Source organism: Thermobia domestica, chromosome 8 (genome assembly GCF_964235325.1).
Source record: "Thermobia domestica chromosome 8, izTheDome1.hap1.1, whole genome shotgun sequence".
Taxonomy (NCBI): domain Eukaryota; kingdom Metazoa; phylum Arthropoda; class Insecta; order Zygentoma; family Lepismatidae; genus Thermobia; species Thermobia domestica.
The window spans coordinates 197,929,263-197,948,794 of record NC_137461.1 but is presented as its reverse complement, the minus strand read 5'-3'; the positions used below and the strand labels follow the sequence as shown (position 1 = coordinate 197,948,794).

Genomic DNA, 19,532 nt, shown 5'->3' with positions numbered 1-19,532 from the left:
TAAATGCCTTGTACGTATTGAGAACTGTAGCTGGTTTGAGGCCCCAGGTAGTGCCAGTAAGACGCTTGAGGAGGTTTAAGCGTTGGTAGGCTTTGGCAGCGACTTTCTGAAGATATGGTTTCCATGTGAGATGCTGGTCATAATCATTCCGTTTGCGTGGCGGAATGAAAGTGATGGCTTGTGTTTTGGTTGGATTTATAGAGAGACTCCACTTAGTGCACCAGCGAGTAAAACGATTAATAGCCTCTTGCAGGTCCTGATTAATCTGGCGAATAGTCTTTCCTAAGGCTAGCAAAGCAGTATCGTCCGCGTATTGAAAAAGATATATGTCAGGAGGAAGCGGAGGAAAATCTGCTACAAAAAGGATGTACAAAAGCGGTGAGAGAGCTGAACCCTGAGGTACTCCCGACAAAAGAAAAATGGGATGAGACAACTGACCGTTAATGTAGACGTAAGAGAGGCGACCAACCAGAAAGTGATAGATGAAACGGATATAGGCAACGGGAAATTTGAGCTGAATGAGCTTGTGAAGAAGTGCCAGGTGCCAAACTTTGTCAAAAGCTTTTTCGAGGTCAAATAACAGAAGGCAAGAAGGTTTGACGGAATTATAATGTGAGGTGATGAGACTGGTGAGGCGAAGAAGCTGATCGTTAATTGAATATGAAGGGCGGAATCCTGCTTGGTGAATGGGAAGAAGATGTTTAGTTTCGAGATATGGATGTAATCTTTTAACGAGGATGCGCTCCAGGATTTTACTAAAAGTGGATGCGAGATTTAGGCGATCTGTTGGATGTGGAGTGGAGGGTGCTGCAGGTGTAAAGATATCTTGCAAGTAGTCTACAAAGGCGTTAGCTTTCTCCAGATCTGTTTGGAGTGGTACATTATTATGAAGAAGAGGGTAAGAAGGCTTAGAGTACTTGCCACAGGGAGCATGGAATCGTTTCCAGTATCTGGTTGGATGGCTGGTTTCGTTGAGGTCATTGCAGGTCTTAACCCAATTCCGCAGTTTGTACGCTTTGATGTAATTGCGAACAGTGCGTTGTAGTTGAGTTTGATGATGGAGGGTTTCAGGGTTCCTAGCACGGAGGTAATCACGGTATAGCTGACGGGAGCGACGGATCATGGATAAATATTGAGGTGGAAGATGTGGTTTATAGGGAGTAGAGTAGGTAGTTGGAATATACAGTTCAGAGGCATGGCTAAGAGTCGAGTTTATGGTAGAGAGGCTGTCGTATAGTTGCTCTTCGGTAGCAGGTGGTGTGTGATGATGTAAAGACTGAGAAATGTAGTCACGGTATTTTTGCCAATCAGCTTTATCGTATCTAAGTGTTGGCCGTGGGGGTGGTAGATGAGCAGATTTAGTGGCCTGGGAATGACGATACGTCAGCTTAATAGGTGCGTGATCGCTGCCAAGTAGTGCTAGAACATCAACAGTGCAATGGGAAGCAAGAGTATTGGATGTGATGACTATATCGGGAGTTGTCTGAGAAATAGGGCGAGATGGGGATGGTAAAGCGTGGATGATGCCTGTTGTATTTGATGCAACAAATTGCGTGAACATGGTACGTTCGTTGTCTGGACGACTATGAAGATTGATATCTGCCATGATGATGTAATGTTTGTATGTATTGGATATATCTTGGAGAAAATGAAGTGGAATCGGATGACCTAGTCTGACGTAAATGGTAATGAGTATGATGGCTATATTTGGGAAATATAATGTAGTTATTACATACTCAGGGAGATTGAGAATTGCGCTAGAATGACGTCTATATGGTAGGTTGTGGTAAAAACCAATTGCTGCCCCACCGTTTGCTCGCTGAGCTGGAAGAGTGTTGTCACAACGGAGGATGTTATAGCGTGCTATATGGCAAGTATCCGATAGTTTGAAAAAGGTCTCATTGAGTAGAAATGCATTTACTTTTTCTTCGAGTAGAAGCGCTTCAAAGAGAAGTTTGTTTTTGAAAAAGGATCGGATATTAAGAAATAGAAACACTAAAGTCATGATGATATGCTGTAAGAGTTGGCTGTTAAGAATAAGACGGAAGGTGTGACGTATGAAAATGAGCATCGGTATTAGAGTATGTTGCGTTGAAAGAGACGTGAAAAATGATACGGGATGCGTGAATGATTTGTTGAAGGATGTGAGGACGGATAAAGGGGTGGATGTTTTGCAAGGCAAGTGTAGTAAAAGCGAGAAGTTTATCTATAGTAACAGGAGTGGAGTCAATGGGGAAATCAGTGTTGGTAGAAGTATCATGAGTGCGAAGTGGAGCAACTAATTCAGGTCGAGTACTTTCAGGTTGAGGTTTTCCTTTGCACTTGTAACTGTATGTGGGATGTTGTTCGTTACAAGTAGCACAACGGGGTGGAAGTTCTAAATTCAGACAAGTACGGGTAGGGTGGGTGCCTGTGCAGTAGCCACAGATAGCAGTGTTGCGACAGTTGGCAGTAGTGTGCTGATTGTATGCTTGGCACCTTTCGCAACGAATTGGAAGTGGCGGGGATGATCGGGAGGGTTCTACACGATGACGTTTTTTATAGATCATGGCGCCATGTGCGAGCATGGTGTCGATTGTTTCTTGCGATGTTGTTAAGACTCGCATCATGTAAGTGGGTCCCTGATCGTTCCGGATGCGGAGTACTTTGGTGATGGTGAAGCCTTCTAGTTTCAGCTCTTCAGAAACTTCCTCATCCGTGTATGTGGGATCAACGCCCCTGATAACAACGGAGAGAAGAGGAGGCTTTTACGGAGGTGGTGGTTGTTTACGGCGAGAGGAACTGAGGGTGTCAATTTTGGCTGTTTTCCCAAAGATTTCGAAAGAAGCCTTGTTTCGTACAGTAGTAGCGAAATGTGGGTCCGTAGATTTCAAGATTATCCCATTGCGAGATTTGACAACTTGAGTGAGATCAATACTTGGGAGATATTTACGAATTTGAAGAACTACGTATTTGACGTTATCGAATTTTGGATTAAATTTTGAAGAAGAAAGCAATGAAGCTCTGGTTTTGATATTGATGGAATGACTTGGTTTTGACGTTGATATGAAGATGAAGAGTGAGCGATTTCGGCGTCCATGTCTACGGAAGTTGATGTGCGACTTAAATGTTGTTTCTTTGCTGGCGGTGAGTTCACTAAACGCTCAGCATAGGTCTCTGAATGAATTGGCGATCGCGATCGACTGGAGGCATTCGAGACGGTGGAGGCAGTGGAGCGTTCGGAAGCTCTGCGATGACGTGTGCCATCCTTTCGCTTTTCCACCTTTGTGGCATGAGCCGGTGGGGCGAGGAATACTGGAGGTTGTTTGTCTTAATTTCACAAGAAGAATACGCTTATTAATTTCATTTGTAAAAAAAGCATTATTGTATTACATATGTTCAGTTCGTTATAGTAGATTGTGAAACATAATCTTACCTGCCTAACGTAGTCGTTCAGTGATTCTTCTATTACAATCATGTCCCTTTGTAAACTGTTAAGTGAGTCTAGAAGTAAGAAAATAAACATAATTATGGCCAATTGAAAATTATTCGTTTATTGTAAATTATTGTTTCACTAGTAAATTAATAGTGGCGCCTGATGTTGCCCGATCACACCTTTCAGCAGCTTGCATCAATTAAGTAAAAATAAAGTGCAAAATATTAATGAGCGGCTCAGGGGAAGATAATGGTAAGCGACATTTTTTTAACTTTCGAGAAAATTATAAAAGAAAGTTTAACATTTCAATGCAATGCAATGCAATGAAAAATACCAAAAAAAGCTTCCCCAGCCATCTGCATATAATTTTGAGAACTTAAAGTATCTACACAGTTTCTAAAGCGCAATCCCAACCCATTTCACCTAACAACTCATTTTCGTCGAAAGTGATGCCTACCATTACCTTCTCCCGAAACGTTCAATTATTCCACTCATGTGGATCTACAAATCTCGCAATTCAAGCATTCTCTTGTTTCTAACTTTATAACAGAAAATGTTTGGAACATAGTGTTTAGAACTTGCTTAACGTTGTTTATCTTTGTGCACCAATTTATTGGAAATAAAAAATAGTGCTAACAATTACGAAATCTGAAAAAAATAACTTTGTGTTTGCTTTTAATATACAGAGTATTTCAAAAACACCGACAACGTTTGAAAGGTAATTCCTGACACAATGATAAAACAAAAAGTATAGACCAACCTTGAAGCACAAATGCTTCCGCTTGGAGTTATAGTCTGCCAAAAACATGAAAAACTGAACTTTAAAGGCCTATAGCTCCAAACCTATGTGACTTACTGCAGTCGGGTCAGGACTTCACTTAGGTACTAATATGTACGCTATCCAAAAATATTTGTTTTAGAATCCTAAGGCACTCACGCAACAATTTTTATAGAAGTTTGGTTGCGAGCATATAATTTGAAGTATTCACCAACTACCTGTATACAAATTGTTGCGGAAGTATCGCAGGATTCTGAAACTGGGCTATTTTTATAGGACACATACTAATTCCTAAGTGAAGTCTTGACCGGACTACGGAGGGTCCCATAGTTTTTGGCTATGGACCCTACAGTTCATTTTTCATGTTTTCGGTGGATTGTATCTCCGAAAGGAAGCATCTGTGCACTCAGGTTGGTCCATGCTTTTTGTCTTATCTTGGTGTCAGGAATCAAACTTCCAAACTTTGTCGCTGTTGTTTTGAAACACTTTGTATAATTGAAACTCTGGTTTGAACTACCTCTTTGCTGTTTCGCAAAGTGTTAATATTTATGTGAGTGGATGGTGGGAGTATAGTATCACTTGCAACGCCGTCGCGATACGGTAACTGCTATTTAGTTCTACCCAAATTCACGAATCGTTACGAGTGCTTATTCGATTCTATATAAGATTGATCTTCAATACTATGTAAGGCATATGAACTACTTTCCAGGTTCAGGTTTCATTTTGCACTAATATGGTAACAAATATAAATAAAGTACCTTTGATTACAACTGAATATTTAAAGCATACTATTTAAGCAATACTAATAAAAATCGGTTCTTTTGTGTAAACATTAGCACAATCATTTACCTAGCTCAAATGGTATACAAGAAAATATGACAATCAGAAGTTCCCATTACAATCCTACAGGAGGTGTTTAAGCATTCATCTTAATATAATGTCTAACCATCTGAGTGGCATTACACCAGTAAGTTAAGGAGGTAGCCACTCAGCTGATAGCATGTAGCCGGATGTTGAATGTCAGTCTGGGGTATGGTACCATTTGCTAGTTTTAGGTCAAGACATATCCTGTTGCTGATTGTTGCCGGAGACTGACTGTTGTACAGACACCGTCATATTATGACTCATATGTGCTTGATATGCTTACGTATAACGCTAAATTACTATTGCCGTGTAGAAATTGATATTAGTGGGGATCTTTGGGGATACTGTAAAATATCCAGAATGATTGATAGACAGAATTGATAACATGAGTGTAACATGTAATAATCATCTACTTCTAAATGAACACCAGATGCGAGCAGCGTGTGTAACTTATTATTACCAATAAGAGAATGCAGATGTAGTTCATGCCTAACGAATGCAAGCACATGTTCTATTTTGCTCATCTGTAGTTCAGCGATTACCCACATGACCCAGGCACTGACTTCAAGATAAAGACGATTCTAAACTTTGAAGATCATGACCCTTCATTGCCTCGTCAGTGCAATCTTTTCTGACGTTACGAAACACCTACCATCTTGTTGTTGAGGAGGTATCAGGTGTAATTTTAAGAAAGTGTAAACCATTCTGCAACATCTGAATGTTTAATATTCATGAACTTATCGTGATGGTTTACAGTAGCCAGTAGCCATAATTTCACTGGAGGTTGCCATCATGTTAGTACATAATTTTAAATATTATTCTATCCGAAAGTTCTCCGGTGCGTCGCAGAACATTAGAACAATGGCAATATGTCAGTTATAGGGACGCTCTCTTTAGAATCGTGGATCTCATCGATGAGCCACTGGCATATCATAGCTCTCGCGAACAGCGAATATGCCTAATGACCAACCAACCACTTACAAATGTTTATTATTTATTATCAAGGTGATGCTCAATCATTCTTAGTTGCACACTTGGCACTCATTGATGTGGTCCTGATAATGTAGACACATTTACCCCCATAAGTACATACTTCACGTTGCTTGACGACTCTAAAATTACTATCTTAAAGTGCTTTACAGACAGTATCATCAGCTTAACCTCTACGGTGATGTATGCCTGGACCATTTAACTTAAACAAGCATGTCCTCTACAAACATATTTTCTGTTGTGCGAGTTTCGAAACGGACGATATATCTCTAAATACATTTGTACTTAATTCCTGCTGTTCCGTGATTACTTTGAGTTCTATATTTACAACAGATATTTTAATGTAGACAATAAAAGTAGACCTATAAATTGTACATACTTCTCTGCCCCACAGTATTTATAGTTTTCAGGTAATTTGGTGGAGTATTAGGTGGCAATTAAATACATATAGTACGTTATATAAATGTTTCTAGAGCAAATTTGCATCAAACTTGTTTTAAACTTTTTTCTTGATAATGTTTCTACACATTTACTTAATTTATCCGTTTCTGCCATAACAAAGGCTAAAATTTAAAAGTTATTTGACTCTTCATATTCGTATACTAGTATGCAGCTTCCACATTAATAGTTAAATTAACTTATGTTGATCAATTAGAATAAATATATATTTTGCTCAGTTACGCAGTGATTGTTAAGATTAACTTACCTGATAACTCACGGGGTTGATGCAGTGTTGATCTTCCTTCGCTCACGAGAATGAGTAGTGAGAATGTTAATAGTATCTTCATCGTGTTTTGCTATAAGTATCCTGAAATATAATAGCTATTAATAGTAAGTATGTGCTTTAAATCGAAGAACATAAACTATGCTTTTGACCAAAGAAAGCAAGAACTTGAATATCAGAGTATCAAAATTATACCACTGAACAATACCCAAAGTAGTGCAATGAGAGTTGTGGTTACTCGCCTCCATGATAGCTAGGATTATGATTGTCGACAAGTTGTCTATGATGCGCCCTAAAAGATCATCATCATCATCATCATCATCATCATCATCGTAGATATTCCGCTGTTATTGACAAGTCATTTCCGGCAACTGAGAAGTTTCAATGTTCTACGGTCTTGAGACAACCTCTTGGTCTTCATGTACGATTTTTCTGCGTTGATTCCTTCTATCAATTGTAGCATTCTCCCCTCCCTCTCTTTATAGTCGCTATACCCTCTAGCGCGTTTCTCATAATACAGTCCCTTCTCAGTCAATGCCCCAACCAGTTTTTCTTCTCCTTTCCAATTACGTCTATTGTTCTTCTCACCCACTATTTAAACCATCTTCTCATCTATTTTCCACTGGACCTAGCTAATTCTCTCTGTTCTTCTCCAAACCCACATTTCAAAAACTTCCTGTCTTTTTATTGTTTTTGTGCTATGTCTATGTTTTTGATCCACACAGTATAATACTACACGCGGAGCATTTTATGAGTATTTTTCTCAATTCTTTATTCAAGGGTCCACAAAACAATTTTTTTCGTCTCTTAAACACTTCTTTCACTATTCCTCTCCTTGCTTTTATTCCAGGTTTTCACTTAATATCATCACTAATTGTACTACCTAGGCATGGAAACCCATCACCTGTTCTATTTGCTTTCCTTCTACTTTTATATTCGACACCGATCATTCGTTCCAGTCACCATAGTATTTGTTTTTCTAACGTTTATTTCCATCCTATATTCTTCAGAACTTTTCATTAAATTTTCTAATATTTTATTCATTTTTTTCAGGTTCCACAAAGTGCCATATGATTTACAAATCATATACACCTAATCATTCTATCCCCTACTTAAATGCTGTTTTCATTCTGTAGGTTCTCTTTTATTATCTCTTTCAAATGAATATTAAGTAAGCTTGAAGAGACACCATTCCTGTCAAACTCTTCTCCCAACTGTACTATCTTCTGCCATTTTTCTCCTATTCTAAAACTTATGTATTCGCTCATATGTATGTTTCTTATAGTTATTCCATTCCTTTCCATTCCGACCCAACCTTGATTAGAACTCCCAACAATTACGATTCACATGGTCAAAGTCTTTTCAAGATCAAATACAGTATATACTTCTTTCTCTTTCTCTATAAATCTTTTACAGACTTCCCTTAATAAGCCAATTAAATTTTGTGTACCATTACCTCTCTAAACTCGAACTGTACCACCTCAACTTCTTCATTTGGTCTTCCGTAAAACATGCTGTTTAGTATTCGAAAATATTTTTTCCTGCATACGAAAGGAGTTCTGAAGTCATCATATCTCACTGAGTTCGATTTTCTTTATCTAACAATATCATGATCGTTTGAAGGAAACTGTTTCGCTACTCTCTCATTTCATCTATTTCAGTGTAATGTCAAGACCCCTCTTTCTTCCCCTTGTCTACCGTATTTGTAATGTATTCCATTTGCATATTATCTACCACGCTTGCTTTTACTTTCCTAATCTCGGATTGAATACTTTCAAACTCATGAGCAGAATACAATACAAGTTAATGTTAAATCAAATGCAAAATTAAGTTAATGTTTATTTAGAAACTTGAAAAATATTTCTAGGACATAGATCACTGACTTTTAAACAAGGTGATCTATACAAACTAAAGAAATATTTAAAGAAAAAGCTTAATGGTTAACTAATATTCACAGCTTATGAATATTAATAGCTCAGGTAAGAAATGTAAAGTTCAAATTGAACGAATAATGAAAATGGCGAAACAAGTATCCCGAAAAAAAAAGAAACAACAGATTATTCGATGTTCTTTAAATGAACAGCTAGAAAAATAACAAGTTTGTATTTCATATGCAGTGCTCAACAACACAGAAAAGAAACGAGAATTTCTTAATGAGGATGTCGAGAATAATGTACAAGTATCTGGATCAAATAGAAAATCAATGAAATTTAGTACGAATAACAAATGAGCTTAGTATCACAGTATGAAACAACGCTAGACTTCCAAACTAGGGGAACTCAATAGTCAAACTTGACATAATACATCCACAACTACAATGCAGTTAACGAACGCTAGTTTCTGACAGTTTGAGAGAGCATATTGTGTATTGGTGGTGCTAATGCCAAAGTCTCTGCAACCAAAGAGGCCGCAGCTCCGATTTAACATTTAACAAGTCATAATTCTATAATAATCTGACAGAATACTAGGATTTACAAATAGTAATAATAGTACTTCTAACAGCAGTCTATGCAAAGGGTGGGTTTAGGGATTTTAACCTTTTAGAGCTAGCCATTATGAAAGATAAATATATACTAGATTATGTATATATATATAGGTCACATAAAAAGTCTCCACGGTTTCTTGGTACATTTAAAAAAAAATTATCGAAAATAATTTTTAATCAAGTACATATTGACCATTGACCATTATTATCTATGACCCTTTGTCATTTCTCGGGTAGCTTTATAGTTCCATCGGTGTATAACTTCTGTGGTTTATCATCGAAAAACTTGGCCAAGTGATTTTCATCGGCGCTTCAGTCGGCCAATTTAATACCATCAAGAAATTTGCAGAGGTCGAAACAAATGATAGTCAGACTGTGCAAGGTCTGGGCTATACGGTGGATGCATCAAACCTTCCCAACCAAGTTCCGTCAATTTGTTTTGAATCATCAAGGATAATCCCAGAATTGGATAACAGAAGAGGAGTTTTGTTCCATCATGACAATTTGCGGCCACACACATCTTTAATGCTACCTGAAAATGGCGAAAGGTCATAGATAATTATGGTCAATATGTACTTGATTAAAATTGATTTTCAATAAAGAATTTTTTGTTAAAAAATGTACCAAAAACTGCTGAGATTTTTTATATGACCTTTTATATATACAGGGTGATTCTTTGTAGGATGTACTATTTCAATAAGTTATAATTCTTTATTGGAACCACATACAGATTTGGTTTATATGTCATTATACTGCAAAACACTTCATGTTTGACTTACGTAGTGAGTAATTACGTAGTTGACCACACGCGGCGCCACCAGTCACTAGTTAAAAGTGGAGACTTTCACTTGTGCGGAAAGATCTAAGTGCGTGTTTTGGTTTGAAGAAATGAAGTCAGCAACGAGTGTATCGCGTAAGTTTCGTACACAATACGGCAAGGAACATCCCAGTAGACCAACAGTGTACAAATGGCACCAGACATATGTTCAAACATGTTGTTTTGTGCGACACACACATTCTCCAGAGCACTCATACGTGACTGAAGATATGGTACAAGCAGTTAGGAAGAGTTTTGTCCGCAGTCCTCGAAAATATACACGACGTGCATCACAAGAAACTGGTGTCCTTCAGACCACTGTTGGCGTGTATTGCGTACACGTTTGTCCATGAAGCCATATAGATTGTCCTTGGTTCAATCACTGAGTGAAGCGGTTAAACATACCAGACATAAATTATGTGTTACTATGTTGGATCGCATTAGTGGTGATGAGTCACACTTGAACAATGATATTCAGTAACGAATCAACTTTTCGCCTTTCCGACCGTGTCAACACACACAATTGTCGTAGTTGGGGCACGGAAGATCCACATGGGAATTTCTTTATCAGCGTTTCCCAGATATCGTGATGGACTAATTGCCTGGCAGCAACGGTCTCCAAATTACACGCAACTTGACTTCTTTCTGTGGGTGTTTGTGAAAGATAAGGTGTACACCCCTTCCCTACCTGATGATTGAAACATCACACCACAACAACCATAGCGGACGTAAACCTCGAAATGCTGGCTACTGTTTGACAGGAAATTGACTTTCGTTGGAATGTGTTCATTATGACCGCAGGTGCACACATTGAGCCATAATATATTTGTCCCAAAACATTTGAAGTGTTTTGCAGTATAATGACATATAAACCTAGTCTGTATGTGGTTCCAATAAAGAATTATAACTGATTGAAGCTGTAAACCCTATAATTAATCACTCTGTATATAAATCACACTTGTCCTGAAACGATATGAGATTCAAAAATATCTTAATAAAATTGTTTCTACATTGATTTTACAGAAAATTCCGAAGTTTTGTCGTTTTATGTGATATAAAACACAAGGACACAGTTTGATATAAAACCATCACACCTGCTGCCTCCATGTAACAAAATAGACATCTATTTTCTACCAATTAATACAAGCGTCGTACTTTTAGGTATCGAGTCAGTTTAACATTTGCTACTGAAGTAATTAGTATTTAAACATGTTTCGTCAAATGACATCACATTCAATATTTGCTATCTCCTCACAAAAAACATTATATAACGACATCCTCGCTCTCATAAAAGTTTCGATCTTAAAACTTCCTTATATCGAAACTACATTTTAAGTACTTTCCGCAGAGTTCACTTCCCACTCGTGAATAAACTGTCTTTCCGTAACGAATCAAAAAGAGAATTTAAAAGTTGGATACTTTCTTTGTTCGTAGTATCTATAAATGTGATGTCGAATTTCTTCCTTCGTGAAGGCATCAATGGTTAATTTTGAACTTCTTTGTGATTTTGTTACAAAGGATTACAACTGATAGCAAAAAATAAATGTAGTTAATGCCTCCAAAGTTTTCACAGTCACGCGAATAATACTTATTCACTAGTTTCGAAACATCCGAACTGCAGTTGATCACCTGTTTTATGGGGAAGAGAGTACCTTTATTTCCCTTCTCGTCTTCAAAATAACACCGTACGATATACGATACAGTGTGTCACTTCCTCTGAGCTATGACTGTCTTCTGTATGTTGAACCATTTACGCCAGCCCTCATATTTTTTTTTTCGCAAACACAGTATACACTCAAACTATTCACAATCAACCATTATCAGTAATTCTGACAAAACACTTGAAACTAAAACATATTAAAACAATTCTTACACAGACACTCCTGTATCACAACACCAGCATCATCGCGGTCAGTGATCTTGGTTACCTAGAAACATCATGAAAGCATACTGCATGATTACCAACCTCCCCACCTGCTTTCATTTAGTTTACAACACGTGTAACTATCAGAGGCCAATAAGGCCAATACTTTGGAATTAAGGAATAAGATCAATGATAGAACCTGTTCATTGGTCGTTGAATCCATCTCAGAAAGCCATTACTCACTATAGACTGTTAACACTTAATTTCTACCACATAGAGGGTTAACGAACAAGTTGGTACTTATGTTAGGAACACTGTATTGATTGCAGAAAAATTGCTTCTCGATATCTTTTACTGTTCTTGCTGTATGGAAATCGATATTGCAAACGTTGCCGGTTTCGCTCTATGGAAATCATTATACAAACCGGAAGAATAGAATTGAACCACTTCTTGTTTTAGTAGAGTTTGGCTGGTAGTAACGTTATATGTTCTCTTGCCAAGTTGAATCGATTGAAAAGAAACAAAAATAACCCTGTTTTATATTACCATTTTTGTTTTATAGCAATAACATTGAAACCGGAAATGGTTAATTTCAAAGATTTCTGTTTTCCGTAGAGTATTGTGGGTAGTGACGGTTCGCTTTCTTCAGATACTTAATTGATTGCGGAAAGCAGCCTCTCGATATCTATCACCGTTTCTGTTCTATTTGGATTATCATTAAAACTGAAAATAGTTAATTTTTATCACTTCAGATTTCATTAGAGGGCTAACGAAGGAGATGGGATCTATTTTAGGGAGGCTAAATAGACTTTTTTTTTTAAAAAAAAAAAAAGCTCCCTGATATCTTATGCTGCTTTTGCTCTGATACCTGTCGACAAATAGACACACCGACTGGTAGCTCGGTTCCATAAGATTTTCGACATGTACGCATACTGTAGCAAACTTTGGAAGTCTAATATGATAGCAAAGTATAAGGAGCTGGTGAGATTGGTACAAAGGGTGTTAAAGTGACTTAACAATTATTCTTGTTTTAAAGTGTTTTGCGGCTACAGAATATAGAAGGAATAACGTGATGATAAACATTAAACACTAATAAAATTGAACATATAAAATAATTAGAAATCATTATCAATACCGTTCATGGAGAATGTTGATAGAACTTCAGTCCCTTCGCAATATTTAGGAACATTTTAAAGTGAAAGCAGTAAGGATTGGGTGAAGTGCAGAAAATGTAGTATTAGCAAAAATGCACTCTTACCTGGAAGGGGATGAGTTAAAGTCCTCCTTTCGCGTTATATAAAGTAAGTTAAAAAAAAAGTAAACGAAACGATACGAAACTTTTATTTATAACAGTATTCCAGAAGAGCATTAGAACTATCCATTATAAAAATTTCATCAATTTTCTTTTCTTCAATTTTCAATTTCATTAATTTCATCAATTTAAACACACAAGAAGTTAGGAAAGATAAAATGCATGTTTGGTGTACATTGTTTAGGTACCGGTAAATCTTGTGCAAGATCGGAAGTAAAATAACGTCATCTAACTTCAAATATGACTGTACTTGTGCTTTGTATTTATAATAATAATAATAATAATAATAATAATAATAATAATAATAATAATAATAATAATAATAATAATAATAATAATAATAATAATAATAATAATAATCTTTATTTTAGTGCCGCGAACAGCGTTTGGCAAAAATACAGCACTTGGTATCAGAGTATGCGATGGAATAATAATACTACTAAAAATAAATAATAAGAAAGGAAGCAATAAAAAGAAGGGTACTAATATAAAACACAATGTAGATAAAAGTCAGCTAAGCAGAAATAATTCCTTGTCAACGCAGTAAAACTTATCAAGTTTTCCATCTATCTAAAACAACAAGAAGCTAAGAACAGCAGCCATAAAATTACATTTGACTTAATGTTTCTAAACGTCATTGATTAAAAACTATCAGTGAGATCACATAAAACTTTCACATTGTTTAATACAATAAGTCTAAAATGAGCTTAAAGAATATGTCAATCTTTTTAAAATTTCACATTTCCAATTCAGAGGAACTAAAATCATGGTATTTCTTATGCTATGATTTGGCACTTTATAACCTATGTTTTGTAAACAATATTCAATGATATAAATGTTATCTAGTATTTTTTGCATGCATACTCTGTCAAAATTTTTTCGTCTATTCACAAGGCTTTCTAAACCCCAATAATCAATCCAATATTCATAACTATGTGAGTAATAGCTCATTTTCATTTTAAAACATAGCAGTCGAATAAAACATTTTTGCACAGATTCAATCTTGTTTGTCAAAGTTTTAGAAATTCTATTCCAAATTACCGAACCAAAATCTAATTTTGGTTTTACAAGTAATTTATATAGAAATACATACGTTTTATCTCTTTGAAATACAGGCCCCTGTTTAAACATAAAACCTATTATTCTTCTGGCACCCTGTAACAATACAATTTATATGATTAGAAAACTTTAACTGACTGTCAAATGTAATATCTAGGTCTTTAATAATGCTTACTTTCTCAATTTGTACACCGTTGACCACATATTTACTAACATAATATTGAGTTTTATTGGTGTATGTCATAAATTTTGTTTTCTTATCATTACTTTTTAGAAAATTATTTCTACACCACGTGTTTACTGCATTTAAGTCTTGTTGCAGTAAATAATTATCGAACTCATTGTTGACTAATCTGAACAACTTCATATCGTCAGCATATAGAAGAATTTTAGAGTATTTTAGTTTTTTCTGTCAGGTCATTTAAAAATAAAGAAAATAAGAGAGGGTCCAAGGGCGACCCTTGTGGTATTCCGTTTTTTACATTGCCTAAACTAGAATGTACAGGTCCGATTTTAACTTCGTATGTTCTGTTTGACAGATAGCTTTCAAACCAGCGAATGTACAAAGGTGACAAACCAATATTTGATAACTTGCTAATGAGATACGTATGACTGACAGTCAAAAGCTTTTGATATATCTATGTATATTGCATCGACTTGCAATTTATTTTTCAGTGCGTTATAGGTAAAGTCTGCAAAATGAATTAGATTTGTTACAATTGACTTGTCCTTATAAAAACCATGTTGAGACTCACTTAAGATATTTCTTACATTAAAATATATGTGTTTATAGACAATTAGTTCAAATATCTTCAAGAATGCATTGACAAGGGTTATTGGCTTGTAGTTGCTTGCAATCTGTCTATCACCTGATTTATATACAGGAACAACATATACTTGCTTCCACATTGAAGGATATACACCTGTACGTAATGAAACGTTAAATATATTTGCTAAATTAGTTGAAAGTTCAGTTGCACAAGCTTTTATTACATAATAAGGAATATTATCTGGACCTGGAGTAGTGTTCGGTTTAATTAGTTTAATTGCTTCCATTACATCTAAGTCAGTAACATAGGGATTCCAATTAGAACACTATTACTAACGATATTGTCAGGCAATACCTCTTGACCTACTTCTAAGTTAAAAGCTTCATAAAATACACTCTTAAATGTTTCAGCAATTTCGATCGTGTCTTGAGTTAGCATACCATCACAGTTTATTTGCTTTGGTACTTGTTTACAGTCAGACTTTTTAAAAAAGTTCCAAAAATATGAGCTGTTCTTATAAATACTATTTTCTAAACCTGAATAATAAGATTTTCTTGCTTCAATGTATTTTTTACAAGTTTCCTTAGGTCTGAATATCTCTGATACCATACATCATCATTTGTTCTTTTGGCTTTAACAAAATATTTAGTTTTTTTTTTTTTGTTTATTAGTGCTTTCAATTCTCGCGTCATCCATGGATCTTCTGTATTTTTGTTTACAACCAATTGACGTCTTAGATACATGCTCGTTAAATACAGAAAAAATTAAATCACATAAATGGTTAGTGGTTTCATTGACACTGTTACTGCAATTATTTATTAAGTTAATTTCTCTAATGCCCTTGTAAATACCTAGGAAATTTGCTTGTTTGAAATTATATGTATCGTACTGAGGAACGGGACAATATTTGCCACTATCTATAATTTCCCACTCAAACATGAATGGAGGATAGAAGCGATCGACTTTAGTCAGTGGTGCAATGTCAAAATGCATAGAACTGTTATCCAAATTTGTCAGCAACAAATCTAATATTCTTCCCGGATTACTATGGTCATATGACTTGCTTTTCTGGTTTAAATTTAAAATATTGTTTAATTCAAATATTTTTTTCTGCTTTTTTCTTCGAATAATAATTATCAGTTGTTATGTTACCTGAAATCCAATCTATGCCTCTTGCGTTAAAATCTCCTAATATAATTACATTAAAATCTTTCGTCAATACAAAAGAACATAGCCAATCACAGTAGTTACTAAAATCTTGAAATAACATGTCAGGGGGGAAATAAACTAAACATAAAATCAATGGGGTACTGTCAGGATTTAAAATTTTTGCTATAATAGTGTCTAAGGATTCGTCAGGGGGATTAAGGATTTCATAAGAATATTCATTTTTTATTAAGAGTAAACACCCTCCACCTTTAGACTTATTTGTGAGGGTTAGATTTCTATCTTTTTGTATTACGCTGTAGTTTCTAGAGATTTGAGAAAGATAACAGTTTTCCTTTTTATACCACGTTTCTGTTATACAATAAAAATCATAGTTCTCACAGTTTATTTCATCTGTAGATTCTTTTTCTTTTGTGTCCAAACCATTAGAATTTTGATAGTATAGTTGTAAATATGTCGTATGCATTGATTATGTATTAGTTACCTGTTGTTGCTCTTTTCCATTCCGATCACTTGCCGACGTGGGTACCACTATTTCATCCTTCAAACGACCCATGAACCTTGTAAACAATACTCCTTCAGGCCACATGTCTGAGTTGCACACAGTATGAAAATGTTTTTCATGTACACTAACGTAAAAGGATGAATAACTGTTGTGTTTTGTTTTTAATTTGGCACACTTTACAACCTCAATGTTTGCACTATCTTTAACAAATGCACTAAGCTCATCACACGAAACACTAGGATCAAGTCGACTCACAAACACTGCGGATACACGAGTTGGTTTTTTGCTTACTTTTAGTTTATCACTAGCATTTCTTCCCTGAATTAGATTTGAGCTTCTTATAGGTTCACGTGATTCATGGTTTGTTACGATTCGTGGCTGTTTTGCTGGATTAATACGCCTGGAGCGTTGGCTTACAACCTTCCATTCACTATTGTTTGCATTTTTTGCAACTCGCTCATATGGCATGTCGTTCGCTTCATTAACCTTGACATTGTTTTCATTCGAGCACCCTTGCACTAGAACATGGTCAGGTGTGGGTGGACTATTTACAACTTCTGCAAATGTCTTAACTCTGTTCTCACTACTTGCTTTCACTAATTCGTTTAATTTGATGTTTTCTTCCTTTACGGAAATTAATTAAGCTTTCAAGGCCCCATACTTGTCACTTATTTCCTGTAATATAGATATTACATGGTCTAACTTTTCATTCACTACACTACAGCATGAAACACCTTTTGAGTTGTTATTTGAACAAATAGTATTTGAGGATTTGTTTTCCTCGTGTTCTAAAACTTCATCATCACTAGAATCACCACCATAATTGTCTATTTGATCAGTGTCTATGGAACTTACGTGCTTCCTCAAGGTAGGAGTAACTGCCGTGGTGTCGTCTCGTTGCCTTATGCAGTTTTGACATTTATATGTTGAAATGCCTTTTTCCGAATACATTTCGTATTCAACACGTCCAAATTTGAGACAGTTCTTTACATGATATCTATTGTTGCATAGACAACATGCTAGAATTAATTGTTTTCCAAAAAATGGCTTACGACACAGACCATACGTGTCGTCAGTTGGCGCCATCTTAATAATAATAATAATAATAATAATAATAATAATAATAATAATAATAATAATAATAATAATAATAATAATAATAATAATAATAATAATTTTAAAATGTATAATTTCTGACATATATCAATATCTTCTTAAAAGTTTCACTATCAGGATGAATTTCATAAATTATTAAAATATACGAAATACTTTCTTCCTCAGACGACATGGTTTGATATATACATAGTTCAATTAGCTATTTACTCTGCACTTTACAATTCCAGCTTCCTCTGAGAAAATCCTGCATAGGCCAATGTGCGGAAAAAAAGGCAAATAAAATATCAAATAATAACACACTAATACAGATTGTTTTCCAAATAAATTTCAAACTCTTAAAAAATGAAAATTTCTTTATTAATACGGCACACAGTGCGTTGACCAATGGACAAAAATGAGAAAAGAAACAATTTTCTTCGGACTTGAAAATAGCACGGAATGATGCACAAATGATTCACAAAATAGAAATTTCTAGCCACAAACTGATGACAAGCCGTCAGTCTACAGAGGGTGCGCGCAAAGTTACCATATTAGACCGACCCGAGTCGAGATGACACTCTTAGAGATAACAATTCGTATGCATAACTACTATATTAGACCGACCTGAGTCAATATCTCCATAGCGATCTCACTGTTGTTTCAGATCAAAGCGAGAGGCGAGACTTTTTGTCACTAGTGGGCAGTTATAGCACAGGTACGTTCTTTCCTTTACGACGAACAATTGGTAATCATTTTTTACTGGTATATTTGGAATATTTCAAAAAAGCCTATACATGTCTTGAGATCTCTGCAGGAATATCTTCCTTAATGATTTTCTTTGGATTCAGCAATAGTGTATGTGCAAGTGCCCGCAATATTGACTGTAATTAGTGAAATTGCGAAGGAAAACGCCACCGAAAACAAGGACATTTTTGAAAGATGGATAACAACCACCAGTGCTAGTCGGAAGAAAGCGGAAACTATGCAGGCTATTTGTAGTCGTTATAAGCTTGAAGACGCCACGGAAGATATGTACAACAGTTCGGAAAATTTAGCAAGTTATTAATATGAACTTGAGGAAAAAAAGGGAGGATGTCGCACAGTTTCGTCGGTTTTCCTAGCTAAAAATAAAGAGTGGTTTGATCGTGCATGTACACTTCCGGACTGTCTCAATAGTGATAACTAGTGATGGGCAGTGGGAATATTCCCGGTGGGAAGACATTTAAAAATGGTAATATTCCCGGGTTTTTCCCCGGCCTATAAATTCCCGGGAAGGAATTTATTTCTATTTCTTTACTTTATCTTCCAAATTATAAGAACCATATGGCTAATTACTTTATTTTAATATAATATGATTTAATTCTTGGTTTTAAAGAATTAGGAGGTTAAAAAATTTAAAATTATTTGACGGTACTTTACATAACTAACAATATGATTTTTTAAGTTCCATTTCCATTTGCACTAAAAAGTAAAGTAATTGTTTAGAATTGGGGGGCCAAAACTAGCAAAAAGTAGGATGATTTACGGAAGAAATGAGTTGATAGTGATCTTCAAGTAGTCAAGAAAGTATCGAACACATTTATTTTTTAACGCAGTAGCGGATTTATACAAAACGGAAAGGTAAGTGGAAGTGATTTATGTGAGAAAAGAAAGTGAATTGTTGGCGACGAAGATAGAAAACAACGTG

At 35.6% G+C, this 19,532-nt stretch overlaps 1 protein-coding gene across 1 annotated transcript in view; it reads right to left on the bottom strand.

Moving 5' to 3' along the window:
• LOC145692421 (uncharacterized) overlaps positions 1–14,399 on the bottom strand; it is an 83,637-nt gene extending 69,238 nt beyond the window's left edge. The window contains exons 1-3 of the mRNA XM_081767728.1: positions 14,343–14,399; positions 6,754–6,855; positions 3,416–3,483 (exon numbers count right to left, since the gene is read on the bottom strand). Of these exons, the coding sequence (XP_081623854.1) occupies positions 3,416–3,483; positions 6,754–6,835 (150 nt within the window). The 5' untranslated portion in view covers positions 6,836–6,855; positions 14,343–14,399. The remainder of the gene's footprint in view (positions 1–3,415; positions 3,484–6,753; positions 6,856–14,342) is intronic.
• Positions 14,400–19,532: the final 5,133 nt, after the last annotated feature.